Source organism: Plodia interpunctella, chromosome 19 (assembly GCF_027563975.2).
Source record: "Plodia interpunctella isolate USDA-ARS_2022_Savannah chromosome 19, ilPloInte3.2, whole genome shotgun sequence".
In the NCBI taxonomy this organism is placed as follows: Eukaryota; Metazoa; Arthropoda; class Insecta; order Lepidoptera; family Pyralidae; genus Plodia; species Plodia interpunctella.
In genome coordinates, this window is record NC_071312.1 from 1,202,989 (window position 1) to 1,230,972 (window position 27,984).

At 35.7% G+C, this 27,984-nt stretch overlaps 3 protein-coding genes across 9 annotated transcripts in view; 2 read left to right on the forward strand and 1 right to left on the reverse strand.

The window, feature by feature from the left end:
- Positions 1–27,984, forward strand: part of LOC128678375 (regulator of G-protein signaling loco-like) — a 58,460-nt gene that overhangs the window by 25,555 nt on the left and 4,921 nt on the right. Inside the window, exon 4 of one of the 2 annotated variants that reach the window (XM_053759859.1) lies at positions 14,936–15,328. The exons of the other annotated variant lie outside the window; for it this stretch is intronic. The gene's annotated coding sequence lies outside the window, so the exon portion shown is untranslated. Of the gene's footprint in view, positions 1–14,935; positions 15,329–27,984 lie in introns of those variants that run through there. 2 annotated transcript variants of the gene reach the window in all.
- loco (locomotion defects) overlaps positions 1–27,984 on the forward strand; it is a 66,720-nt gene that overhangs the window by 5,498 nt on the left and 33,238 nt on the right. For 2 of the 6 annotated variants that reach the window (XM_053759865.2, XM_053759866.2), the window contains exon 1: positions 21,749–22,087. The exons of 2 other annotated variants lie outside the window; for them this stretch is intronic. In XM_053759865.2, the coding sequence (XP_053615840.1) occupies positions 21,998–22,087 (90 nt within the window). In that variant the 5' untranslated portion in view covers positions 21,749–21,997. Of the gene's footprint in view, positions 1–9,760; positions 9,984–21,748; positions 22,088–27,984 lie in introns of those variants that run through there. 2 more of the 6 variants (XM_053759863.2, XM_053759864.1) reach the window with 2 other exon arrangements.
- LOC128678380 (uncharacterized) lies at positions 26,570–27,979 on the reverse strand. The gene is made up of 2 exons (XM_053759877.2): positions 27,566–27,979; positions 26,570–27,127 (listed from the first exon to the last, which is right to left on the reverse strand). The coding sequence occupies exons 1-2, from the start codon at positions 27,899–27,901 to the stop codon at positions 26,639–26,641; spliced, it is 825 nt and encodes a 274-aa protein (XP_053615852.1). The 5' UTR covers positions 27,902–27,979; the 3' UTR covers positions 26,570–26,638.

Below are 27,984 nucleotides of genomic sequence, written 5' to 3' on the forward strand. Positions count from 1 at the left end.
CATGTATCTATCTATGTAGGTACTATACATTTACTATACACTTATGTACTACTACTGGTCATATTGTACCCTGAGTCGCACGTGGTCAATCGACCAACAAACCCGGGTGCTGCGAGCCAGATATAGGAAAATGATGACGCCACGTTCTTCATTATTTAAATAATAACAAGATCTTATACTCGTCGACAATTTATCCATATTTCCATAAAATTATTACATTTGAAGCATCGTATTTTTATTTGTTTGTAATAAATAAATTCAAAAGCTGCTCGACCGATTATGATTAAATTTGGCACAAAGACAGACGACGCCTTCAGGAGTAACATACGGTTTTACCTCTTGTTCGGTATTATACAATATTTCACTCCTAAATCAATTTGGCCACCAATAAATCATTATTAGAATAAAGTTGGTCCATCTGTGGTTAGTCATACTATATATTTATAACGAACTCGACAACTGTATAAGAAAACTCAAGTAAATCCCCTAAAACGGTTTCTATTCAAATACGTAAAGGGAACGGAGTTAAGTACAAATAGTTTCCATTATAATTATCACCGGAATGTAGGTGTGTGCGCGTGCGCACTTAACTAGCGCCTTTTGTATTACTACGAGCACTTGTGTCTGATACGAACGTAAGAATATTGAGGAGGGTCAAAGGAGATAGGTGGTATAACTAATATTATTACACATCGTCTAGCTCCCGCTGTCTGTCTGTCCCTATGTATGCTTAGATCATTAAAACTACGCAACGGATTTTGATGCGGGTTTATTCAATAGATAGAATGATTCAAAAGGATGGTTGATATGTAAATAACATAAGTACATAATATTGCACCCACAAAGTCGGGGCGAGCCGCTAGTAAAGTATCAGAAAATATATCTTTATATATCTTTATATATATATAAATATATCTGAATATATCTTTTTCTCTCGTCTTCGCTTGCATTTGAAGCTGTGACGTTGTGAAAATAAACGCATTAAATTTTGAAGATTTGTCTGTGATTTTACTACGGGCCCCTACTGATGTCAACCTTCCTTGGGAATGCTAATGTCGCTCATCAGCCCTGGCGTAAGCGACAAAGTTAAACACACGTTTTGAAACGTTAATCCGTCCAATAATGCTCCTCAAGTTAATAATAATTATGATTTAATCAAATAATTTATGGGAATGAAGTATCAATGTCTACTCCATATATATCGAGTCTATTCCATACGCTTTGGAGGTTATGAGTCATGTAAATAAATATTAATATAGCCACAAATGACGAAGTTATGCACAATGCACTTGATGCTCCCAGTTTTCGTGGTAGACTTGCCTTGCATGATGCATTTTGGTTTCTTGGTATTTAGTTATACCTATTTAGACTTTAATTAGGTTTTGTTGTTTTTTTTTACAAGCTTTTATTTAGTTTCACCTGTCCTGTCTGTCTATCGTTCTGTCTGTAATAAAATCTTGAAATATTTTCACCTACATATATCTACGTACAAATTTCCCACGGAGTTGAATATTTGGATTGTTGTGGAATTTTCCGCCTCGCTTTAGTTTCCATTACAATTTATATTTTATTGGAATGCAGTTGTTGCCGATCACTTTTATCCTTTAGTCGCTTCGTACGACATCCACGGGAGGACATGGAATAGAGTGGAATGGAAACCACACGCCGCTCATGAATGTGGTATGAGGCACACAGCCTATACAGCTGAAATTCAACAACAATCAATAGCATTTCCATTGAGAGTTAACTTTAGGAGGGAGTTGGTTCTAAAATCACAGCCGAATCTTGCAAAATTTTAAGGTTATTTTTGACGCTCACTCTGGGCTTCGTGGCATCACAGTCCCGAACGAAACCGCGAACGCGCTGTGTGAGAAGACATATGATTGGCATCAGTGATGTAGACTAATGACTTATAATAACATACACAAGTCATATGTTTTGTTCTCTGCATTGATCTCTGTGTGATTTTAAACAATGCTGCGGTACAATTAGAGTAATCTTTGTAGTCGTAATGATGTAACCGTCTGGCCTCCTAATGGGTCCTGTGTTATTATGATCTTCATTAGAGCAATTGTTTTTAAACATGTCACACATGTTTTTTTAACTTATTTTTGAAAATAATCATGAGATTAAAAAAATCTGGAATCGAGCCGGAATTGAACCCACCACGCCCCTGTCTATCCGGGACAGTGCTCTTAACCACTGAGCTATCGAGTTCAAATCCCGCTCGATTCCAGATCTTATTTTCAAAAACTTTATTAACTTGAGAGTAACTATTTGTTCGGGTGGAATCTTGCAATTCAATTTTGAAGTGGTTGAATCTTCGACCGATTGAACTCATAACATTGATTTTTTGTAAACAAATGTCTCTCTCTCTGTCGTCTGAGTGTATTTCCGGTTAATTCCCAGTCTTCCTCAGCCGTTGAAAGTCGGAGCCCAGAGTCCGCTTTCCTACTTTTTCGTCTCCACTTCGCACGGTCGTCGACATCCCTAGTTGTCAGACCATTGACACGGATCGCATGTCATCCTTGACGACAAGCTAGCACTTCTGTAGTGTATAATGTTGTAAAGTTTTATTAAACCAAATCTTTACATAGACAAATATCTAGATCAGTAAAATGTTAGTCTGTTTCAGTCTATTCGATAGGTTTAAAATATATTACAAGTCTTGAACGTAACCGTTTCATTATCAATCCCTTGCAATATTTTCCTCAAGGTAAATTTAATAAAGTAGGTAAATGCAAAGCAGAGAACAGGATATAATACTTATGCAGAAGCAACGGTTTTTGCAAATAATGCATGTTTGTATTGATTTATTTTTAGCTCGTAATCTTAAGAACAAACCTAAATCATTGCACTACGAACACAAGGTACATTGCAAAGTCATTACCTACATCAACACACACACACAGGGAGGAAAAATAAACTATATCTGGTCCGACTTGAGTATCCCTTTTTGTATAATTTGACAAGAAAATTATTTCAAATTTTAAAATGTTTGGTCGTCGGTACAAATCCTTGTAATTTTGTCAGTCAATTTAATAATTGCTTTTCCTTTCTTTCCTCAATTGTTTTTGTTGGTATTAGGTAGTTTATTTTTTCATTATTTCTTAAGACCAGAATCCTAGTACTATTTATAATGAATGTAACACTAGTTGTACTTCATCTAGTCTTCCTCAGAAGAAGAAGAAGAAGAAAAAGTTGCCTATGACACTACAGCTCTCCAACTATCTCCACGCCAATAACCTGAATCCAATGTTCCGTTTCGACGAACGACAATCAATCACACTTTCATATTTATATTATCAGTATATAACATGATCATCAGCTGCCCTTTTACGAGTCGCTTTTTAATAGATATATTGATTCAAGAAGGTTTTAGTGTATAATTTTTATTATGATTATACCCGAGCGCAGCCGAGACTGTGCGCTAGTATCTGATAAAACAGTCGCAACAGATCCGTGGTCTATTTCTCACGTCGTTTATCATCCGATCGGCAATAAACCGCGCCAGACGTACACATAACCGATACAACCGATTTGTTATTACAACAGTCGCACGGTTCGTTTATTTATACGGGTCTAGTAATTGCTCGCGGCCTCTTACGTGAAAAATTCGTGGGAATTTCGGGAAATCCGCGAAATGATTCACAACATTAACGGTTGATGTTCAATGTTCGAGAATCGCCGCCCTACATTCTTCTTATGTCAGCATACATCCAGCAATTTCAGCTTTGCATAGTTTGTTATTTAGCTATTATACATACATTATCATGCCTCTTTCCCATGGTTTTTCCTTTGCAGAGACTAGCTATTTCCACTTGTTACGATCCTGTAAAATCTCAGTCACTTCTTGTACTCATTACTCTCTAAGCAGACTGTCCGGTAATAGGCAGGAGCACTCATAACCCATAAATACCTCCCTTACGGAGATCTGCAATCTGTAGTGTTTCCAATAATTGATGATTGATGCTAACAAGCAGTTATTCAATTATAATTAGGCATCACTGAAATGTTATGTTCTTCTATAAATTTAGCATTTTCGATTGAAAGTCTTATTACTATGTAGACTAATACAAATGGTGTGAGTAGGGCGTGTTTCCGGCCTCCAATTTACGTTTTTGTTTTACTACGCCATAAACTTGCCTTTACATTGTTGTCACAGTATAAGTATATAACAGTAGGCTAACAATAGTAGCGAGGACTGTCTCTCATCTTCGTGCGTACCCAGTTGCATGCGTGGTTGTGGCGTCCAAAGCTCGGGGACTGCATAAAAATTAAACATTTACATTTTGAAGATTGATGTCTTGATTTTGTACCTGCCTGACGCCAACCCTTTTTAGGAATGCGGTTGTTGCCTATCAGCTGCCAAGGCTGTGTCCCTTAATCGCCTCGTACGACATCCACGGGAGCATATGGAGTGGTACTATTCTATACATAGTGAGGAAACCTGAGTGTGTGAAAAGGAGAAGGCAATCACAAACCACGAAGTTGTAAAACGTGTTTCATTCGACGTAATAACAGCGGTCCTCAGTCACGAGGAAATACGTCTATGGATAAGAAGAATAATCTCACAAGTATACAATAAATACGCTTCACGCTTGTTATTGTTGTGTCAAAGTATATGTGTGTAATGGTATACCAACAATAAGTAATGTAATGTTGATTACGTCTCATTGTTTGTTTGTAAATGAAAACTTTGTGATCTTATTTTGTAATATCAACGATTGTATTACACTAATTCCTCAATTTTCCTTTCAATCCATCGTAACTCCATTATAGTCTGACTAACTTTTGCCCGCTGTTTCGCCCGCGTGAATTTCCCACGGGAGCATTTATTTTTTGAAAGGTACCCTATGTCCTTATCCGTACTTTAAACCACATGTATTCAAAATTTCATGTAGATTTTTTGTGTAGAAAAAGCGTAAAGATAGGTAACCAAACAAACTTATTTTTGCATTTCTAACCTTAGTAGCCACGGTAGCTGCATATATAGTCAGTTAATTACATACCTACATATAATAAATACTTGAATAGTTATAAACAAAATAATAAAATACATAAATACATAAACGATTACACTCCGATTTTCCTTACAAGTTTTATTATGAATACAAACTTCACAGCACTTATTATTGAAAATAAATCAAATCGTTCAAACAAAAGGATGTTGCTAAGTATGTCTTGTTGTAAAATTATAAAAGGATATGTAAGATTGTTTACAATAAGACTTGTAAGAAAACCGGAGTTTCAGATGAAACAAAATCTTTAACCTTCTGGTCCTTCTACTGTGGCTGTCTATTTACAATAGTACGCCGAATGTGGATTGGTGCAACTCGTAATCAACGCTCGGTTTAATACAGGAAATCCTTGTGGCAGCCATCGTAATGAGCTTTAACAACTTATAAACAATTACAACACTCCTGGACACTGTAGTGTATATATTTAATTTTATTGAAACTAACGTGTGTTAATTTGTTAAAATTACGTGTGATTGACGTCAGAGAAGTTTAAAAGCAACTTTTAACACGTTGAGTAGATTTAATTGTCAGATGTCATTGTATAATGCGATAAATGCGAAAGAAGATTTTTGTTACCTCTTCACGCCTCATATGCTTGTCCAATCTTAGTAAAATTTTGCATAAATGTAGTTTGAACTATGGAGAAGGACATAGTTTACCTTTCATCTCGAAAAAAGAAATGTCCCCGTGGGAAATTTATATATATATTTTTTTTACCGTAACAAGCTAGTATCCTCCTACTTACTAGTAATAGTAAGTAGCAGATGAATGTTACAATTCACCGCATATCATGGATCTAGGCCGCGGTAATGGCAGCGAATCCACAATGAGTTTGTATAGGTCGATGTGCAGCTGACTGTACACGTGCGTCAGCTGTTCCCGCTTCCCACGCGCCGGTTGTCGACCCGGGGATTGAATCATACTCAATGAACTGGACTGCCTCGCAATTGACCAGAGGGCCCGCACTACGCATTCAGTTAACTGTACGACCCTGTCTGATATATATTTGTAATGCCGACAATTTAAAATATGTATTTACCTTAAATTCTCTATCTACTACATGCCTCCGATCGGTTATTTTTAGTTATTGCCATGCAGTATTGCTTTGAAGCGGTGGTGGTGTAATGGTTAAGATGCCCGCCTGTGGATCAAAAGGTCTCAGGTTCGTATCCTTCTCGTGCCACATGAGTTTGTATACCAATCTGACTCATGTATAGTAGTTTTCATCGACCACCACTTGCTTCCGTTAAAGGAAAACCTGCACACTGGTTGATTCTTATTAACTTGTGTGTGAAATGGAGAAGGCAAACGCAAATCACTCCATTAATAATGCCAAGAAAGTTGTTGTGTGTGTTTAATTCCACGTAATGACCACGACCCTCAGCCATGAGGAATACGACATGAAGAAGAAGATCCCATTGCTGGGTAAAGGCTTCCCCACAACTTCGTCATTTATCCTTGTCGAGCGCGTATCTCGTGAAATCTGACGCATTCAGATCGTATGATCGTCTCGTTTCTCGGCCTTTTTACCATGGCTGTTTTAACCCACTTTTCCTGCATCCTGCAAACTTGGTCTGCGCACTGAGCGTCTGGTGCTAGTCTTCTGCAAACATATATTTTCCTACGAATGATTTAGTAAAGCAGTCGAAGTTTCATTTTGTTTTGCTGCCTTCTCACATCGATAATTCTCGTTATGAGCGATATGTTGTAATAGGTGCACATAAGGTTACACATAATTAATTTTTTGCGATGAAACATTGCAAGAAGTTACAGCACAGCCTTTGAGAACGCCACTGTTTTCAATATTTGGAAGTATATGGTCTTCATCAACATCCTTTTCAGATTTTGTCCGATGTTATGAACTGTATGCTAGAAAGTACATATTTGCACATTTATCTCGATTCAATTTTATCTCCGAGTTGCGATCGCGTTATCCTGGTGACGCGTCAATTAAACTGGCGTGCGTAATTGGCGTCATTAAAGTCGGCACGGCAAACTAATTAACGTACAGAAATGGTGCCCGGTCCATTTTGACCACGCATTCCTCAGATTGTTACTGCGCTGGCAACAGGATTGCCGTAAAATAATACTGGAAGTAATAAAGTTCGCTTAAAATATTTTGGGAATATAGCTTTTGCTTGCGGCTTCGGACACGTTGATTTTCCGGGATGACAGGTACCTTATGTCCTTCTCGATACTTCAAACTACATGTAAACAAAATTTCAAGAAGATTGAGTAGATAGAGCGTGAAGAGGTAATGAAAAAACAAACTTAGGTACTTTAACAGTATTAGTTAGGATTCGTATTTATAATATTAGTAAGGATTCAGCTAGTAGTAAAGATAATATAATTAAGTGATCACCTTAATAGTAATATTGCTGTGTGTAAACACAAACAAAAGTATTGTAAAATGTAATAATGTTTTATGTAAAACTGCAGAAAGATGAGCGTTTATTGGTTTAACAATAATCTCGAAGGAATTGGTGATGGAAAAAAGGAAGACCAGAAATTATATACACGTCGCCGACTTAATATTTCAATGTTAATTGATTTATGAAGCTTACATTAATAATTCTTATACAGAGCTAAAAGAGTTGCCAGATACGAAGGTCACAATTAGCTGAATGACGGGCTTAAGTTTCTAGCTTATCGTCTATAATATTAATCTCCAGTTTATATTTCCTAGATTCAGTGTTCAAATGTTACAATGCTGTTGCATTGCGGCTCGTGGTAGTGGCTGATGTCGATTAGGTGAGTGAATAGCATCGGTATTGTGACGAGGACGTGGTTTTCTGAAAAAAGTAGTTCTTTACATAACAAGATGTGTTCTATGCAACTTGGTGAATGAATCTTTTTTAAGTTCAGTACAAGTAGCACGGAAATAAAAATAAGTTACTAAAATAACGTGGCAGGAGCCACTGACACACACTGTTTTTCTTTCAATGCCAGAAAGTAAAAAAAATTCATCGCGACATAGACTGCATCTGCATCTTCACTATTTTGTGTCACAGTCCTAATTGTCACTGGAATTGTTAATTAACAGTTTAATTTAGGAAAGACTCTTATAAATTAACTAGTGAGTGAACTGGCAACGCCATTGAAGTTAAGTAATACATTGTTACCCTGAGACTGTCCCTAATGAATGAAGGAAATTGTTTGATCTCGTCTGTGCGTTTTCCAAAGGGGTTAGTGCGGGTTTGCATTTCACTTCTCACCATCGAATCTATTCAAAGTGAGACGCAGCGAACCAATCACATTGCAGCGTGGTTGTCGTTCCGTCACAATGGCGCACTTCTCGGTCTCACTTCGAATCGATTCGATGGTGAGAAGTGAGATGCAAACCCGCACTTCGCCCACTGGTTTCTTTTGCAGCCTCGGAGCCCGCAGGGTCTTATTTTCAATTTTTAACCCCCGGCGCAAAAAGAGTAGACGCAATAAGTTTAACGTGTCTGTTTATTGAACTGTTTGTCTAATATTCGAATATTGAAAGTTTTTTTATTTATCTAACAACTACAAACTAGTTTCTTGTCCACTTCGCACGTTCTACAACGGTGTCCATTGGCCAAGGATATGCGTCCTACTTGACATCGTCAAACCATCACTTTTTGGGTTTACCTCTACTGCCAGGGTAGTCTCTCTATCTCACATCTGACCGTAATCCAGGTGTTTCTTTAACTTTTTCATTTGATTAACGATTTTAAGCCTTATTTGTATGGGAATATGACTGAAATCTGCCAACTCTAACGCGACGTAAAAATCCGAACGACTTTTACATAAAATCAAGCTTCAAGTAAACATAAAAATAACACTTTCGAAACTATATCTTATCCCGCGCAATAGTTCAACAGTCAACTGCACAGATAATAAACACAGTAAATACATTAATAGTAATTCTGTTCACGGAATTTGTTATGACTTTATGTATGAGTGTATGATCGGGCCGCGGAGTCATTTAGTTTCAAATCTTATTGCGTCTAACTACCTCTGTGGTAGTGCTTTACATAAGATGGTGGGTTTAATCCTACAGGAAGCGTGTATTCATTATGATTTCCGGTTGGTTTGAATATTAAATTGTAAATTTTATATTCCTATTGATTCCTAATAAGAACCTATTTTACGTTCGCAGTCTATGATTTAATAAGTTATTACGGTAACTATTTATTACGGCTTTTGAACCACCATAAGGGTATACCAAATCCACCTTAAATTCCTAACAGAAACTTTAGTAGTTATTCATGAGAAAAAAACTGTTGTTGAATAGTGCATAAATAAATAAATATATAGGGACGAATCACACAGATTGAGTTAGCCCAAAAGTGAGTTCGAGACTGGTGTTATGAGATGCTAACCCAACGATCTAACTTAATAGTAATACGCATAATATTTTGATGAAGCGTGTTGCGTTGCGGAATGTATACTATTTTTGCGGATGAGGTATTGTACAACAAACATTGACGAAGCGTGTTATATACGAAGTATGTTTTGTTTCTAATTTTGATTGATACATTAATTAAATGCGAGCTTCATAATTAAATAATATTGCAATTTCAATTTCGTACATAGAAAAGTCTGTTACTGTTCTACTTTCTTTTATAGATGTTAAGTACAGCACCTTACCATAATATTACATAGCGATGCCCTTCCGTGCGTAGAAAGTTGACTCAGCGGCCATAACGTACTCCGTACACGGGGGGCTCAAGCGTGACACATGGCAGGGTCGGCGCATAGGGCTTCGAAAATAGTCGCGGGAGGCGCCCCGTGAACGACGCACGCGCACACAACACTGGCAGCTGATTACTCATGCCGAAAAATTAAAAATAAAACGCGAAATTGGAACAGTGTAGTGCAATGTTGTGCGGTACGAATGGTGCTGTTGCGGCGATGGATCGCGCGTACATGTCGCTGCGCGCGCGCAAGCCTCAGAAGTCTACAGATTTGACCTCTAAGGTTTATACGTTCAAGGTCTCGTATATTTTGACTTTGCAACTTTACGTGCTTTTCTTTTATCAACTGTTTTGTTAGGTTATCGTATCACCTTTGTTTCTGTCTTTCACTGTATGTTCTGTTTCTCGTACGGTCGTTGTATTCGTTTCTTCCTAGTTTCATTTTGTCTAAAGCTCTTTACGTTTAACCTAATATTGTTTTGTGCATTTTGGTATTCCATGAGGCAGTCTACTGGACAGATTTCCAATGAATGACGGATACCATAAAACCTAAAAGCAGCTTCTGATGAAGCCAATGAAATGGTTTTGGCAAAAAAAAATGTATCCAATCTTATGGCGCTTGTAGAACTGCCATCGACACGCAAAGATGAAACCAAGAATTACTTATAGGATAATTTCTATCCTGAAATTCTAACAGAATAGCGCCATGGAGAGCCGCTACCTTCATACACCTTATCATTGTCTGTCTGTAGCGGTTCCACAAGAGATTGGGCGTGGATGTGATTTAATGTTACTAAGTAGCCGACAATGATGTAGCATGAATGATTCATAGGCTCGCTATTTTGTTTATACCTATTGCAGTTCGCAATGGACAACGTGCACCGTTGTTCGTAACATTGTTCTATGAGTGTGTATTAGTAAAGTATTCCATAGTTGTTTAGTTTTCTTGAATGTATTTATTAGTTTCAGAACGTTAAGTTATTCTGAAATTACATATTTTTCCAAGACTGGATAAAACTAGTGTTGTTCCTTTAGTGTGCAATGAACTGTAACACGTTTCTGACTTACATTTGAAAATAAATTCCTTTGGGAAATTTTGTAAAGTAAACTATTCTTGGAACAGTCTATCTGTCAGGTTGTAAGCTTATCTAAACAATAATATTTTTGATCTATATTTTCTTAATTTTAATGTTTATAGATTGGTCAATAGGTTACTGCTTCCTCATTTAATGTGGCATTATCTTCCGCAAGTCTGCCGTCTGTTACACAATGCGAGGTCGCAGAAACTATAACCGATTCTTCATGCTCCACAAAATGTGGGTTAACGAGATCATGAACTGTGATTCGTCCAATAGTAATGGAACCGGGAAAGCTAACATTGCTGTGCCGTTAATACAAACTATTAATTAGATCACATAAACAATATCCACACTTTTATTGCAGCTGTCAATAATATTTTGTTGGATAACAAGTTTTACATACCGATCGACTAGTAAAGTCGATCGGTTTGTAATACTTCCGCAAGTACTAATTTTATTTCTGATTTTTTAATTTCATTCTTCTATTGTGTTTGTTGTAATTACTAACGCTGGTGTCAGATTTTATTCAAGTCGCCCAAAGCCCTAAGGCATCTGACACGGCTTTTACGACTTCCGTCATGTAGGGGGCAGTGATCTTACGCACATGAGTGAACTAATTAGCCCTTTGTGAAATGAATTAGGATTATCTAGCTCTATGGCGCCTACTATTATTCCCTTATCATTGATGACTATGAGTGGCAATGCTACGTTATAAATTGAAGAGAAATAATATCGTGTTTTTTCTCTTTATTTTATTAGGTAAATGGAGCTTATGATATTTTTTAATATAGTTTGTTTTATCATTTTCATCTCGGCCATAAGAAGTTCACTGCTGGACATATAAATCATTAGTTTCTCCAAGATTATTTAAACTTTCTGTAAATGAGTTTTCTATATCATTATCAACATTAGTCCAAATACCATCACCGTCGTCACAATCATTATTAATAGTCTAATTTGGTAACTGTGGTATTTTAATTTGATGGTTTCCTTTTGATCCGGCCGAATGAAAATTTTCCCGTCGCGAGTGTATTTATAACCGCGCATGTGTTGGTTAACACACAATCAATCATCTTAGACGAGATTATCTAAGAGTTGGGATACATGTGTGGTTTTCATTTTTTGATCACAACTTTATATATTACACGATGACAATGTCTGACCTTTTTTTGAGACAAATATTCTTGAATATCAGTATCGTGTCACCCAATTCGATATTAACTTCTCGATAGTTTTTTTCATAGGCAGGCATACTTAAATATTTTTATTTTGAGAGAAGATCTTGCTCTTAACAATTTTTAAACACTGGACAGCGACGACAAATTTGGATTAAAATGACATGTTTTGATGTCCTAATATGAAAAGTCAATCAAGGCGTGAGGCTGGAGATTCTACTCATAGTCGATTGGATCTGAACTGGAGATTCTTCTCACAGTCGATGAGGTAGCAACCTGTTACTATTTTAGAATCTATTCCACTTCATCCAACTAAATGTGGCCCTAGGCCTATACATGACACTATATTTTTATCTATGTGCTGACGAATGTAAAGCTGAGAACAACATAAATTAATGTATATTAATGTACATACTTGTATCTCAACTTTACTTTGCGCCGTTTACCCAATTTATAAACTTTTTTATTATCAACGTTGTCTAATGTCAGTACAGTATGTTTATGATGCGGTTCACTTTACGATCCGCCCACGCAAAATAGTATGTTGTTACTCTGTGTTGTGTTTACTCTGTTTTTTTTTTAATTCAGTACGTTCTTTTTCTTGTTCAAAATGTTTTCGCGCGGAAAGTTTATCATCTATTTCTTGAGGTTCAATGTTTTTTTTTTGTATATTAGGCCTTCAGGCTTCTGTATCTCGTAAATGTACATTAATTATATCGTCGTTTTATGTAATATACACATACATCCATGCATCCTCACAAACTTGGGTATTTATAATATAGGATATTTCGTGACCAGTGAAACAAATGTTAAAAATGACGCTCAGGTTAATTAAGTTTACATAGGATTACTGAATCGTATACTTTCCACTAGGTTTCTTACTTTGACTTTCAAACGCCATTTGTTCTTTGACCAACGTCAAGGATGTACGAAACGCTCGATAATAAGAAAGAAGCAACTGGAAATTAGCATATACTAAGTTTCACCATATTTCGTTTGAATCTGTACCCTGCCGTTATATCGAGTCAGGTGGGACCCCACCTGCCCCCGTCACGGCAGGTGAGCACCCCAAACTTATCTACCACATGGCCACACCCTTATTACCATTACACAGAGTGGCTTTTGCTTTACCTGCTTTTTGGTTATGTAGGCTCGCAGCTCGTGCATTGTTGTGGCGATAAAAATGGACATTATAGAGAGGCTTACGGGAAGCTCTTTGCGCGCGTCTGCTAGACAAACTTTGGTAGATCTTATTTTAATATTAGTGGCCCGTCCCGGCTTCGCTCAAATGAAACCACGATAAATGATGAACATAAACTGTTCTCAGGAAGACGCGCCACGCGCGGGCTACTTCTTTTTATAAATATCTTGAGGTTACGCCCTAGAATAAGACCACTCCGTAACGTGGATGTCGCACGACGCGACTAGAAGGTAATATTCTTGGAAATGCTATTGCAGCCTATCCTATCGGCTAGACTGCAATAGATAGTGTTTCCAATGGTTGACGTCAGGCAGGAGACCGGTTGTAAAATCATAGCAGAATCTTCACAATTAATTTATGATATTCTGGCTTTTGGCTGCGGCTTCGCCCGCGTTAATTTTCCGGGATGTAGTTCGAAATTTCAAGAAAATTGGTTGAGTAAATGGAGCGTGAAAAGATAACAAACCAAGACACTTACTTTCGCATTGATAATATTAGGATTAATAATATTAGTTAGTATTTTTGACGCTGACCTCGGGCTGATGCCGCGTATCAATTTAAAATTTTGATTATGCATTAGGTTGAAACCGCATATACGTGAATATATGGGAAATATAAATATATTAGGACAAATGACACAAATTGGAAATGATGTTACATTTATATTCTAAAAACTTCATACAATAAATTTATGGGTTAAACTTCATGGTTACTCCTACCTTTAGTTATACCTTTTTTGTTTGAGACTCGTGTTTACTTAACTATGTTCATTTCGATTGATGCTATCAGTTGATGCAAAAAAAGTTTAAAAGGGCAATTCAATACACTATTTTCAACACGATCATTTTATTATGTTTATACCACATCCTACAGCACAACGACTTCTTTTAAGAAATCCGAGTCCCTTTTGATTTGATTCGATTCAGATTTTAACCACCTACTGCTTTACAATAGGATTGAATAATAGTTCCTAATAACAAAAAGGTTTTTATACAACTTTTGTAATACATATTCTTTTACAATTGTTATATAAAAAGTTCGTCTAAACGGTCTTATAATTATGCAGGTTCTTTGTCACAGATATAAAATTAAATATATACTAATACTAGCTGTTTCATGTAGCTCCGCCCGCGGTAAAATAGGGTGCGTCTGTCATATAATTCATTCACCCGTTTCTGGTAGGTACCTGGGGGCTGAAATTTGATAAAAAGTAGTCTTGTTTGAACTTAAATCTTTAACTAATAAAATGCCAAGCTCATCGTAGTCGGTTCAGCAGTTTGTATTAAGTATGGATTATATTAAGTATGGATTATATTAAGTATGGATTATATTAAGTATGGATTATATTAAGTATGGATTATATTAAGTATGGATTATATTAAGTATGGATTATATTAAGTATGGATTATATTAAGTAAGGATTATAAAGATTCAAGTCTAAACTAGATGTTGCAAGTTCCTCATAATATTCATTAATATTAGTAGCAACAAAAAATCGTGTGCATCTAAAATAGGATAGATTTGATTATGCATTGATTAATATGCAACGCGTGAGACGTGACGCACGCGCAGCCCGGACGAATTCGAGCATAGAGCTAAGAGTCTAATGGAGTTTGCACTAACAAGTTTTATTATATTGTTTTAATATATTTTCTATTTTACGGGTCTTTGCCCAGCAGTGGAACACAACACCTACAGGCTAAATAAATAAAACAATTGTTGGTTATGATTATTCATGATACTTTACATTACATTACACATAATTTATATTAATTGTGTTTATATTTTGTTACAGGTAAGAATTCATTATTTACTTCAAGAACTGCCAATGTCAACAGTTGTAAGTTAAATTTATTTATTTCTTCGTTTCACCGAATAGACAGACTCTTATTTTGCTGTAGATATTGTTTGTACTTTTAATCAATAACTTTGATGCCCGATTTGGTATGATTCAATTTAATTTACTTCTGATTGAACGGAATTATATAAAACAAAATGAAATAAAATCAACTGAACCCGCCTGGCGCTTCCGGCTTGTTAATTTTCCCACAAGACGTGGATGCAAAACGCGGTCGTTCCAGCATCTTGTGATGTGAAAACTCCATTTGGTTGTGTGCTCCTGGTCTGATATTCGTTAGCTGTCACGTCGTGACGGAATGGCCGGCGCTATGCAAACTGAATACCTTTGCGGAAAACTCAACGCAAGCATTATATTTAAATGTCATGAGAAAATGTTCTCTATGTATGTATGATTTTTTTTTACTTTCATTAGGAAATGCCTATCTCTCGTGTTAGACATCGTAAATATTGAGTATTTACGATGTCTAACACGAGAGATAGACATACTATAATAGGAACATTTATAGTTTGCTAGCGGTCCGTCCCGGCTTCGTTCGGGTTAAAACATAATAAATTATGTAGTAAATTACATCTAAACCTTCTTGAGAAATCACACACTATTGGTGACAATTCGTGCAGTGAACAGACAGACACCGAAGAGGTCTTTGTAATAGGTAAGGATATTTTATTTTGTTTTCAAAATAAAAAAATACTTATATAAGTTATTTGTCCGTCTTCGGGTCACAGTCATACGTATGTGTATTAAACTTCAGCTAAATCTAAGAATCCTTTAACATTGATCTAGATCTTGACCGATCATAATCAGCCTCTAAATAAACCCGCCTGACGTTTCCGGCTTGTTAATTTTCCCACAAGACGTGGATGCAAAACGCGGTCGTTCCAGCATCTTGTGATGTGAAAACTCCATTTGGTTGTGTGCTCCTGGTCGGAAATTCGTTAGCTGTCACGTCGTGACGGAATGGCCGGCGATCATAATCAGCCTCTAAATAAAGTAAAAAATTAACCACAAAGTTCAACTACCTGAAAAAAATAAAACATGAAATCATTGAAACATTCCGCCCAATCGTAAACAAATGTCTTTCTTCGCGAAGTCTCTAAGTAAATTGGCCTCGCTGGGTCGAGGAGGCACGAGGCTGAAGTAAATATTTCCTGTTATTTATTTGCCATTCATTTATCTATTTTCGCGTAGTTTCCGCTAAAGAAGTTTTAGTCCGCTGTAGAATTTTCCAAGATTGTGTTTCACACTGCTTGTTGGCTTTATAGCTACATTAAATTCGTTATATTTACAAGGAAATCTTAAAATATGTTTTATAAAAAAGCCTTTATTGAATTTAGGAATACGTTCTAAATTAGTGAAGAATTGGTCCTAAAAGCCTATTACAATATCCTTAGAAGGTACCAAGAGATTAATATATTTCTATGTTTGGAATAAAAGGAAGCGATTTAAAAAGTTTATGTCGACAGTACATAGTTGATGTTTATACTAGATGGCGCTACAGATTGTTTTAATATTTTAATTTTCGTTTTTATTATTATTTATTTACTGCTTTCTATGTTTACTATTATGAGATTCTGAATTGCATTTATCTTATTTTATTGATTGATGTATTGATACAAACTAATTTAGATTTTTTTTTCCATATTGTCGCGCCATGTTTTTGTCTGTTAAATGTCTATTTGTACTCGATGCGACACAGGCCTGGCCTAGTGTGGGATCATTTGTTATTTTATATGCATGTAATTCTTTTCGAGAAATAAATAATTCTTATTATATTCTTATATTACTGCCATAATCGTGGCGAACTACGCCCATTGTTTTGTGGTAATTGAAAGCGATTGAAAGAATATTGCGTAGTTTATATGAGAGATTTTATTTACCGCACTCCGCCAAAGTCTGACGAACTGTTTGCCGATTGTGTTTACAGCGCACGAAAAACGACGTATGTACTTAGTTTCATCTCGATCGTGGTCGACATAGGCTGGCAGTATATTTCGACTAAATCCTTATTTATTCTTTTATATCTTTTATATAATAATTATATTCTCTCCTCTTATACCTATAATATATTTTGTTTTTTTGTAAAATTCATTCTGATTCTGGACTACTAGGTACTAAATTTAATCAGATCTAAATGTGTACATGATTAACGTAAATTTTTTTTTCCTTAACATTTAAATCATGTTCTGCATCAGCGATTTTTCTCCACAGTGTCAGCCTCAGTTCTCCAGTTCACAGCCTAATTGGCCGTTGTTCCAGCAATTGCTTTTCTATTATATCTTCCAATTGATACAAGATTGCCATTTTTTGTTCAATCACTGTCATTTTTTCATTCAAATACATCCGCCACTTTGCGCCCGTGGGAATAGTTAAATTATGGTCTTTAGACATGACATTCCTACTATTCTCATTTTTCCAACAATCGCGTGTCTAGACTGCAATTTGTCTTAATTTTTTTAATAGCAGATCTTACTTCTATTGCCTTTTTTAAACGCTTCTCAGCATCACGTTGCTGTGGGCTAGCTATATTGTCGTAATCTCGTTTTTTTTCCCTTAATGGATAGTTAGCTTTACCGAGTATCCGAATCAATGCAACGTGACTATCTTTTCTTTCTTTGAAGTGTTTTTTTTTTTTTAATTGCTTTATCAATATCTTCCGGAGCGGAGTCAGTTACGAGTTCGCAGCCCGAACTCTTTACATATTACTTTTTAGAAATAGATTTTAAAATATTTCATCTCATTTCATTTTACACGATCCCAATAATCAAGTAAATTAAGTACAAAAATTGGGCATTATATAGCTATGCTGAAAATAGTTTTACAATTCCCGGATTTTGATATTACATAGCTATATACATATACATCCAAATTCTATAAATATAACCACAAAGTGATATAGCCAATTAAACATAAGACTCATCATTAAATCAATGATTACTCATCGCTCCATAACACGAGCTTAACCCGAAAACCTCTGTCATACTGACCGGCAAGCATTTGCGTCAACGCCAACGCACAATGGGACATTGTGAGCTGAGTTTGGTAACATAGAGCGATGCTATGCTGACCATCACGTAGGCCCATGGGACTTTTTTTTAACTAATCGTGCCCCTGTCTGATCGACTATCAGACAGGCACACGGCCAAATTTGCAGCGATGACATCAATGATGATGATTTATTCGAAGATTTCTGAATTAAATATGCTGTTTCTACTCATAATTGCCATTCTCATAATGTTTTGTTTCAGTTTTATATTTCTGTTACAAAAAAGCGTAACCGTGTTTACAAGGCGTAGATCATTTTCTTGGGGTTTTCCTCAAAGCTATTAGCGCTTCTGTTGGCGGTTGAAATAAAATACAGTCAACAGCACATCGATCCAAACATTTCACATATTCGCTTACCACCGTTCAGAAGTCATTGTAGGATAACTTGAAAAGTTAACATGTACCAGTTTTCACCAAATATATTTGATATATTTAGCATCAAACGCTCTTTACGCAAGTTATTAGTATTGTTACAAATAACTACGTACTTTTGCAGACGTGTAATCTGGTTGAAAATTTTAATGCGTTACTTTTTACCGAATAGTTAAAATTTTGAGATTGCTCATTGGATGACATTTCCTCTATTCGTTGTTCTAGATGTTGCTCGGGGCTTCGCTCCTGTGGAAATTGTGATAAAATATATCCAATAGCATTCTTGGATAATGTACCTAATGGGTAATGGTGAAATAATTTTTGAAATCGGTTCGGTAGTTTCGGAGATTAGTCGCCTCAAACATACAAACTCACAAACGCTTACCTCTTTATAATAATGGTAGATGGACAAATCACACAGATCGAGTTGACTCCAGAGTAAGTTCGAGACATGTGTTTTGGGATACTATATTTAGGGCATGTATAGATAAACAGGATAACCCAGGTCAATCTGAAAAAGATCATTTTCCATCTTGACTGATCCTTCACCTGCTTTTATAAACATTAATACATTTTTGTATAAAACGTAAAACGCAAACGTAACTATTACGATAGATGAAGAAGCACCTCGGCCCTGACCACTCTCCTCCCTATTGCCATGTTTGTTGATCCAATTACATTGCGTGCTAACTGCGGGCTCATCTCGAGTCGTGATCTACATGAGACGTTAATGTGATTCACATCGACCTCCTAATTGGAAGTTTCGTACGAAAATCTGAACGCTGTTAGAATTTTCCTAACACGCTTATGCTGTTTTTATTGTGCGATTGTGGAAACGTTTATGTGTAACAGCAAGATATTTTGAAGCCGTAGCTCTTAAATCTATATCGTGCATTGTCTCTTGTACCGGCTATCTTGTTCGGCATAATTTATGATTTTCATTGCGGTATATAAAATCTCTCATACAATACACATTACGCAATGCACGAGCATTCGCGTCGGCAACTGTCCGAGTTCGGCGATAGCCGATACATAATATCAGTATCAAGTACTATGTAGGTACAGCACATCTTTTTACACATCGTGTTTGTTTTTGTTAACCATACTATATGTTACGTGTATAATACGGCTAATAAAGTTTATTGTCTGTCTATTAAGTTAAATATAATTACGTTTATATCCCGTAGGGGTAAATGTAAATACTATGGATTATCATACTATCACTCGCTTCCTCTGCGTTTGTTATATTATCTCTCATCACATATACGCCAAGGGCCAGTGTAAAAAATCTTTAGAACTTTGTATGATCGGCTATGATTTTACAACTGGCCGCCGCTTTATGTCAACCCTCCTTAAGACCATTATTGTACAATTAGTTGGCAAATCAATGAATATGCGTAACAGCTTTTTATCCCTTAGTTGCCTAGTGACATAGACATCCTGTGGTCTTATTCTAGGGCGGAAATTCTACACCTTTATTATTTGTCTTACCGATAGCGTTTATTTTCAAGTCGACAACAATTTCTAACAAATTGCAGTGTCATTATGTAATTTGCAATTTCACATTAGTACAGTCGACGTTACATTAACCTATCTTGTATCTGTATGCGACGGTTATAGCCGTGAATATCCGATAAATAGGACTATGTTTTCTTAACAGTACAGTAGTGATGGTAATATTCAGGACGACATGACTATACGAATACAATGGAAAATAGAAAATATTATATAAGCTTCTCTAATATAAGACAAACTGTAGTGGAATGTATCACATCTGATATCTAAATAACTGAAAATTCCATGTTATTGTGAGTTATATACAATACATCATTTTAAAGTCATTTTGTGTTTGATGGCGTGTAACATAGCTACGTCAGTTCTTAGGCAGCAATGATATTTCCAATGAGATTTGACATTAGGCAGGCGGCCGGTTTTAAAACCCCGAGCTCCGTGGCGTAGCCTCAAGTATCGGAAACAAACCAAAATAAGAGAGAAGAAAATTTGCCGAAACTATCCTAATATTATTAATGCGAAAGTAAGCTTCTTTGTTTGTTACTTCTTCACGCTCTATCTACACAACCAATCTTCTTGAAATTTTGCATACATGTAGTTTGAAGTATGGAGAAGGAGATAGGTTACCTTTAATCCTGGAAAAATAACTGTTCCCGTGGGAAATTGACGCGGGCAAAATCTAGTATTTACAATTAAACCGCTTTCTCAAAAAGCTGACAACGCATCGGTGACCATGGTGTCCATTAGCTACGGTGTTTGCTTGCCATCAAACAATCAGCATGCTTGTTTTCCCACTATGTGATATATAAAATTAATAATTAATGACTCCGCGAGGTCATCACACGTCAGTTCCTTCAATTAAAGTGCAGATAAAATCATTCGTGTTCAATTTGGAAATGTTTCGCTTTTAGAAAATTTGCATTCAAATGGCTAATTCGTTCCATTCATTACGGGTTCAATATTTCAAGTCTCAACATTGTTATCTGTTTTTGTCTTGCATGTTTGTCTTTAAGGCTCAATTTAGCCAACTGTTTTGATTTGAACTATCTAGATGATCTTGTCGGTATCGGTACGGATTGAATGCATTCGATGTTGACCTTTCGGATGTAGTTTTTCTTGCATATTAACGCGCCTATTTCTCATGAGTTGTTATGGATGCTCCTAAAATTTTGTAATAGTTTTTGCAGCCTTCGATAAAAAGAGATTCCAAAGTAACCGACATCTGCTACTCTAATCCCTCACTGGCTTTTCTCATAGAAAGTGTCCTTATTGACTGATGCGATATCCGCTTGTATATTAGTTTCTTAAGTATTAAATTCCAATTTAAACATCGATTTCGGAGTGTTACCAACATGATTTCTTTCTGAATTTCCTTGAATAGTTTCATAAAAACTACGCTGGCCCCATCCAATGCGGATTTATGGATTTTATCGACCGTAAATGGATCAAAGGCTGTTTTACTAAAGCATTGTACAAAAAAAAAACAAACCTTTGCCTACATTATCTTATAACGTGTCCAATGAGAATGCAGCTGAATTACCTAATAGGAAACGACAAGATACCGCATTCGTAACATCTCCATGTGTGGCCAGATATAGTCTGTAAACTAAGTCCCTCAGCAATTCCCCGAGAGCCTACGACTGTTTTATTTAAGTGTCTTTCGCAATTCTTATCAGAACATGATATAATCATATAACTCACTCTGCATCCGTCACGATCTTTATCGTCCACGCTATAAGGTCTAATTTGACTGTTGCAAGTGACATTATTGGTAATGGCATTCAATTCGCATCCGAAGTTGAGACAAGTATATTTAAATCCAGTAGTTGAGACGCGACGGTAACGCACAGTCGTTGCGTGCGGGAAATTTGCGAAAATATGACTAGCTTTAGACAAAATTGTTGTAATGGATCTTGTTTGATGAGGTGATTGAAAATAATGATTTTATATATTAGAAGAAGCATATAGTGAGAACACGAGAGTTAGTGATATGTGGGGATAATTCGGTCGTGCGTGATCTTGGTGTCAAAAGATTTGATTTGTTGTTTAAAGATACGATTGTGGTTGAAGATGGCTAGGTTAGCTACCAGCGCAGTGCACTTGGTGCAGCGTCTTCAGGAAATGTATCCGCAGCGATTGCTGCTGGCTCATCATAAAGAGGTGTGTTTGATAAGTTTAAACTTGATATATATATGTTTGTATTGTGCTTATTAATTTGTTCAATGACTAAGTTTTCTGGAGAAATAAAATAATAAAATAAAACAATACCTTATATGAACAGAGAAGTACAAAATAAAAATATATATTACATTAAATAAAATAAATTGATTCTCTGATATAGAATTACGCATTCTTCTTTCACTTCTGCATTTACCTCGAATGTCGATGTCATTTAATTCATAATTCATTTATTTGCAAACATGTACAGCATAAACATTACAAAAACATTATTTAGGAACATTAGCGCGCCCTGTCATTGATAAATCTTCTAAAATTAATACATTATTGTTAATTTGTGAAATTAAATAATATTTACTTGCCAAATTCAAATACATACTAGTGAAATTACACATTACAATGTCTGTTAGAAATGTATAAAGTATGATACCTAAGTTACGAGTACATTCCTCTCTAAATATTCTTTATTAACGGACTGTTTGTATTGCTTTAACTGTATGTATTGTATTAGCGTTTGTAGAATCAAATAAACAGTTTATTTATTTAACTATTTACTTATCTAGTATCGTAGTGTATCGTAGTATCCCAGTATATATTTCACTAGGTACATGTTTTAAGCACTATATTACTTCTTTATTACTTAGTAATAAAGGCTCCAACTGAAAATCAGTGTATTGCTCCTAGAGTTACAACAACACTGAGTTGTCGCCTGTTTAGATTGCTGCAACACACACAACCATAATCACTTTTTGTACTTACCCACATTTGTTTTTTTTTATTTTTATTATTATTTTAATTTTCTTTTTTGGTTATTATGTGTGTGTCTGTAGTTTTTTGAATAAACTTATTCTATTTCTAAATATTTTTATTTTGCTTTTATAAGGTACGATAGGTGATGTGTGACATGTGTTGCTTGTATGTACTATTTAGCTATTTCATTTTAATTGCTTAAATAGTGACACTCATTTGTCATATTTTACTAGCCGCGCTTCGCTCCCGTGGAAATTTCGCGATAAAAAGTACCCTATGTGTTATTCCAGGTTATATTCTACCCGTGTATCAAATTTCATAACAATCCGTCCAGTAGATTTTGCGTGAAAGAGTAACAAACATATACACATACATCCTCACATACTTTCGCATTATAATATTAGTAGCATGTAGAGCGTTGAATAAAATAGAAACAAGTCTTTACTCCGATACGGTGCTATTAACAGACGTAAAACACTTCGCTTGAGACTGCAATTTATTGACCTCGTTTTTTTATGAATATTGCAATTAAATTTTCAGTTCTGGCAATCAATGATAATCGTAAACATTTAATTCTCGGAAAGAGTTTCATATTGCGGTTGTCTCAAATAAATCTTCTTTTCGAGTGTCTTGTTGCTTGGCGTCAGATTTTATTGAAGTCGTCTAACTAGTGGAACTAGTGGAATATACAAAATGTCTATTGACACGATTTTACTAGCTTTTATTTAACTTGCAATATAACATGTCCCTATGTCTCGGATGGAATCTTGCAACTCAATTTTGAAGCAGATACCTTCAACCGATTGAGTTTAAATGTTGTGCACACGTTAAGTTCACTAATGCATTATTATGATAAGCATCACCTGATGGTGCACCCAGGAACGGCTGCAGACATGGGAACTCCTCAACGGTTTACTGCACGAACATGATTTTGTTACCACACATTGAATACGATAAGAGATCTCTGACAACAATAAAAGTTTGTGTCACAAATGTAGAAATCTTATTTACCTTAGTAACAATCACATTGCTCTTTGTATAAAGTGCTCTGTCTGGCTCACAAATTTACTTCAAGAGTATCTTCAATGTTGAATGATATCGGCGTGCGTCACGATAGACCAAAATAATCTTATCATCGACTACCTGTAGGGTAGCCGTTTCATAAAATTTGACAAATTCATTTGTATATTATTCTAAAATTGCCCCTAATCTAGAGTTATCTACTTTAATCTGATATTTTTTAACAACCATTTTTATTTATATTCATTGTCTTGTTTATCTGGACTTGTGGCACGCGGTCTTTATTAACCTTTGCAAAAACACTTGCGTTGTTATAACCTCTCCTCCATTTGCCATAAGGTTTACTATAGCGTTTTACGTTGTTGTTCTTCGATTGTTTTTGATTGCTTTGCGAAATGCAAGGATGGATAAAATTTTACGAGTTCATTATTTAAACGTTATTTTTATATTTACTGCCTTTGTGTCGTAAATATTTTTGGCAAATGGTATCGTAGATGCGTCTTTAAAAATATGTAGTTGCGAATTTTATCGTCGTCTTTACATGTTTTATTTCAAAAGCTTTATGGTTATTAAAAGCCTCGTCGTCTCCATTATATTTAATGTCTTCACTTGTGGTCACTGACTACTTAAAGTGCATTCCCCTGATGTCTTGTTTTCATCATTATTGTCACATCAATATCATTATTGCACGGATTTAGCGAAGGACAAAGGCAAAAGTCATTTTGTACGAACGGCCACATTCACCATTCAAAATTAGTTTATGAATACAATTTTGTCATAATACAACAAAACATATTTGTACACTCAAGTGCATGTTAATATCCTTTATGCGGATGTGATAGCGGCGAATTTGCCATGAATTTTGTAGGTTTATTTTCTGATGTCTGTTTCACATGCGCCAATTGAACCGATTCTGTGACTGATGCCCTCAAAATGTTGGATTTATTGTTTTAATTCCCGTTAGTCATAGTTCGCCGAATTGTTTTGTCGGGCCCGGTCCTAAAGCAGTGGTTGGAATTGTTATTGTTTTGACAATAAAAATAATATATAACTATAATTCCTATTTAGGTTACACGATACGGTGAAAATGAACGTAGAAGAAGTGGAATATGTCGTTATCCAATGCAAAGCAAAATTATAGAATTTGTAAGCTGTTTTTCAGCTATATTACCCATTCTGAACATATAAAATTTACCTGATCAATGCATTTATCAAAACATATTTTTAATTTGTAATTTTTATAAATTTTAACTTGGATAGTTTTTAGTTTAAATTGATATAATTTTATATTTTTATCGTTTTTTCTATTTTGTGATTAAAATAAAAGTTGTTTATCCAAATAAAATGTCTGCAAAAGAAACAACCGTCTGCTGCAATCTAGTGCAACGAAACAGTGAGGCCAACTAATGAGGTATTGGGGCGGGCGAGTCGGACCACAGACAGAGCAACGCTGGGTTGGATTCGCTTACATAGAATACTAGCTGCCCGTCCCAGCTTCTCACGTGTAAAAACATAAGAAATTATACACACCTAAACCTTCCTCTGGAATCACACTAATTATTGGTGAAAACCGCATGAAAATACATGCATCTGTTTTTGAGTATATCACGACGCGACAGTAGACTTTGTTTTATAATATGTAAGAATGAGTGGATGCTAGCTTCTCGGCATTCGTTAGATGAAGTTATTTTGAATTAATTATTTTATTCAAAGAATCCATTGTCCATAATCTAGGCCCACTACATATATTGTATAGTATAGTCAACGTTACCTCCAGTTTAGTGGCATGTGTATGTGTCTATGTGTTACCGCATGGCGACGAACGGTCGTGGTTGCGTTCCGGTATCCCGTTACTGGTGTTACCTCGTACTGGGATCATTTCCCGATTGTGTAATAAATCTAACACAAGCTAATTACCTAGCCGAGTACTGTTGCTAATGATACCCGTTCTGAAGAATAAGATCGTAAAAATTGCCTTGAACTGTGGACTGACTTGGTTCAAGTTTATTTATGTATAGTGTGAAATAAAGACAATTTTTTTTTTTTCAAAAAAATTTTACCTACTTGACTCTCAAAATCGAATAACAAAGTATATGACTACACCCGGATTATTAATTCCACGAAATTCTGACAATGGTCTTGGGAATGGAATGAATTAGATTAAATTAACAAGAGTTTACTTGATCTAATTCCATTGTAGCCATGTAGTGTTATTGTATTTTTTTTTAATTTCACTTGATTATTTCCCATTCTCAGTTCGATTGTTGCAATTGTCAACAAAATTTATGAAATATCATAATTCAGTGGAATTATTAATCAGGGTTTACCTACTTTTTTAACGTAAAGTAGTGCGTGCTAGTTATTGTCAACATTTATATATTAATGTTTTTACGTTATTTAAAGTTAAATTAGAAATAACCTCAAGATTGTACTACTCGAGATACTCCTATTGAAGAGACGACATTTTCTCCCGATTATTTACGATGAAATGTTAATTGGCTTAGCTTAAAATATTCGTCTTATTGTGTTTGTCGTGGAGATCTATATAAATCTGTGCTTCAGTCATCGGGTTAAACTCTGATGACTGAAGCCTTTACAGATGTCTTCTTAAGTTGTATCAGTTGCATTACCATCTATGATTTCCTGCCTGAAAGGATTTTATTAAAACAATTACTTGTATATAACAAAGTCTTTATTTTTTTTATTAATTATTAGCCAATGTACTTTGACGCGGTTCTCCTAGCTTCGTTCAAAATTAATCTTCTAATCTAAAGGATCAGCCGTGTCATCTGAATCAGTGTTTGAATATTGAGTTGATGGCTGGGAGTAGGAAGTAGACAATCGAGTCCTCTCTGTAGATATCAACATTTGAATTTTGGATTGCAGATCCAACGCATCGTGCAATGGTAGCGATCTTAATTGTGCGGCAACGTTTTGACCGAAATAATAAAACTCATCTTCTTTCGGTCTTGTATTAATAGCAGCGGAAATCTTTTCCAGACGTTGAAGTGTACTCAAGGTTTGATTTTTATCATGTTTTCTTTTATTCTGAACAGTTTTCTTTGTAGATGATGCTGATGTCGTAGGTGGATCGTTTCTTGTGACGTTTGTTTGAGTGAATGACTGTTGTGGCGAGACTGAGGTGTGTTGAGAGGTTGACTGTGGTGGTTCGACTGTTGAGTTGCATGTTTCAGAAGATGACTCAGGTGGCTCGATTTTTACTGTTGTTTGCAAGGACGGCTGTAGTTGTAGCTATAAAAAGAAATATTTGTTATCGATTGTAAGATTTAAAGATTTTGCTATTTCCTCTTAGCGTGTTGACTCTGGCAGTTAAATTCGTGAAGACTAGTACTTCGTTACAAAAAAAACATTAATCAGTAACGTTGTATAGCGCTCCATGTTCAGTTGAAGGACGAGCATAAAACATTAAGTGAGATGTAGTCTAAATGTAGGAACTAGCAGTGTTTAGATTTCGACGATGCACATCACACAATAGTAAAGAAAAAAATATTTAACTGTAGATTGTAATAAAACGTACTCTAAGTATGTAGTATTAGCGACACGAAAATCTAATCAGACTTATCGATAAAGGTTATTTTCGAACTCAACTGTCATATCGTGATTTTTTTTCAGTCACCCTGTAATCTTAGAACGAAATGAAAATATGTAGGTTAAAGATGTAGCACTTACTTCTATTTGGATTGACCGCCTATGTTCAAAAGTATCATTTAAAAATTCCATTTCCTTAAACCAAGCCAAATTCGGTTTGTACAGTTCACTGGATCCGTTTCCGGTACTTTTTGAATTGTCCACTTTCTTCAACTCCTGATGGTAAGTACTCCTCAGACTTTTAATTTTGTTTTTGATTTCTTGCACAGGTAATTTGAACGCCTCTTGTATTTTGTTGTAGGCATAATCGCGGGCAACTTTGTTCTTATAAAGAGGGCTGCTCGGGTTCCAAAGACACTCGTGCTGTCTGTACAAATGAATGAACTGTGTAGTCTTCTCGTCTCCCCACCGTGACATGATGACAAAGAATTAGAACGAAAATCGTGACCGCAAATACGTGCGCGCTGCGATAAATCTTCTAGCTACTAGCATGCCTGTAA